The 1,500-nt window shown below is 44.7% G+C and overlaps 1 protein-coding gene across 1 annotated transcript; it reads left to right on the plus strand.

Moving 5' to 3' along the window:
- The first annotated feature begins 477 nt into the window (after window positions 1-477).
- LOC137656472 (piggyBac transposable element-derived protein 4-like) lies at window positions 478-1,500 on the plus strand. Its single transcript, XM_068390645.1, has one exon. It carries the CDS (start codon window positions 478-480, stop codon window positions 1,498-1,500), a length of 1,023 nt encoding a protein of 340 aa, XP_068246746.1.

Genomic DNA, 1,500 nt, shown 5'->3' on the forward strand with positions numbered 1-1,500 from the left:
TAGTCATCCAGTAGAGTAAGGACACCAGCACGAAACATTGTTGGTCCTATCACCTCAGGACCAACACCGGAGGCAAGGAGTGCAGACACCCCAGAAAAAGCCTTGAGCTTGTTCTTTGGAGATAATATTATCGACGAGATAGTGCAATGGACCAACAAAATAATTCCTCAGCGGGCAGCCAAGTATACTAACCAGAGAGGAGGGTTATCCCTAACAGAACCGGATGAGATACGTACACTTTTGGGACTATTGATCTTAAGTGGTGGCCAGAGGGATAACCACCTGACAACTAGGGAAATGTTTAGCCCCAAGACCGGCCCACCAATTTATCGAGCAGCCATGTCAGAGGACCGCTTCTACTTCCTTCTCAGCTGTTTGAGATTTGATGACAAAGACACGAGAGCTTAGAGACAGACAACGGACAAGTTTGCAGCTATTCGTGTTATCTGGGACATCTTTATTGACAACTGTGGGAAAATGTACGTCCCAAGTGAAACAGTTACAGTGGATGAACAGCTGCTGGCATTCCATGTAAACTGCCTATTCTGCATGTATATTCCTAGCAAACCAGCAAAATATGGGATCAAACTTTTCCTTATATGTGACAGTAAAAGCAAGTACATGCTGAGAGCAATACCCTACCTGGGGAAAGAAGACACACAACCTCAGGCCCGGGGTGGCATAAACGTTGGTCATAAGATCACAAAGGATCTTACAGAAACCTACCACAATAGAAACAGAAACGTAACCACCGACAATTGGTTTAGTTCTGTGCCCTTGGTCACTGATCTTCTACACAACTGCGGCATGACCCTAGTTGGCACTGTGAAAGCAAACAAGAAAGAAATTCCCCAGGAAATGAAAGAAACAAGAACTAGGATGGTAGGTTCTAGTGCATTCTTATTCGTGAATGACATGTCGTTGGTGTCATACTGCAAGGACACTTCAAGAACGAAAAAGAAATTAGTGTATCTATTATCATCAATGCACACACAGCCAACCATAATGCCCAATGGCAAGCCCGAGATCATTTGTTTTTATAATGAGATGAAAGGTGGAGTAGATGCATTCGATCAAATGTGTGCAATATACTCAGTTTCACGCAAGACAAGCAGGTGGCCCATGAGTATTTTCTATGGGATGATAAATTCCTGTGTAATCAACTCGTGGATAATCTACAAGGAAAATCAGCAGACAATAGGTTCTAAACCAATTGAGAGACGCTTCTATATGCAAAATATGGCAGAGGCCCTTATCAAAGCATGGGCAGGAAAGAGGATGTTCAACACAAGGATTCCCAGAACCATCAAAACTGTGATCAACACAGTCTGCAACATTCCTTTACCTGTCAGGGATGATCAAGCAGGTCTCACAGTGATGGCGGACAGCCGGGCTCCCATGGTGCGGTGCTCACTGTGTGACAGGGCCAAAGACAGGAAGACACGACACAGGTGTCAAGGCTGTACACGCCCTGTGTGTCCTCAACACATCTACACTTGA

This window comes from Palaemon carinicauda, chromosome 17 (assembly GCF_036898095.1).
Source record: "Palaemon carinicauda isolate YSFRI2023 chromosome 17, ASM3689809v2, whole genome shotgun sequence".
Classification (NCBI taxonomy): Eukaryota; Metazoa; Arthropoda; class Malacostraca; order Decapoda; family Palaemonidae; genus Palaemon; species Palaemon carinicauda.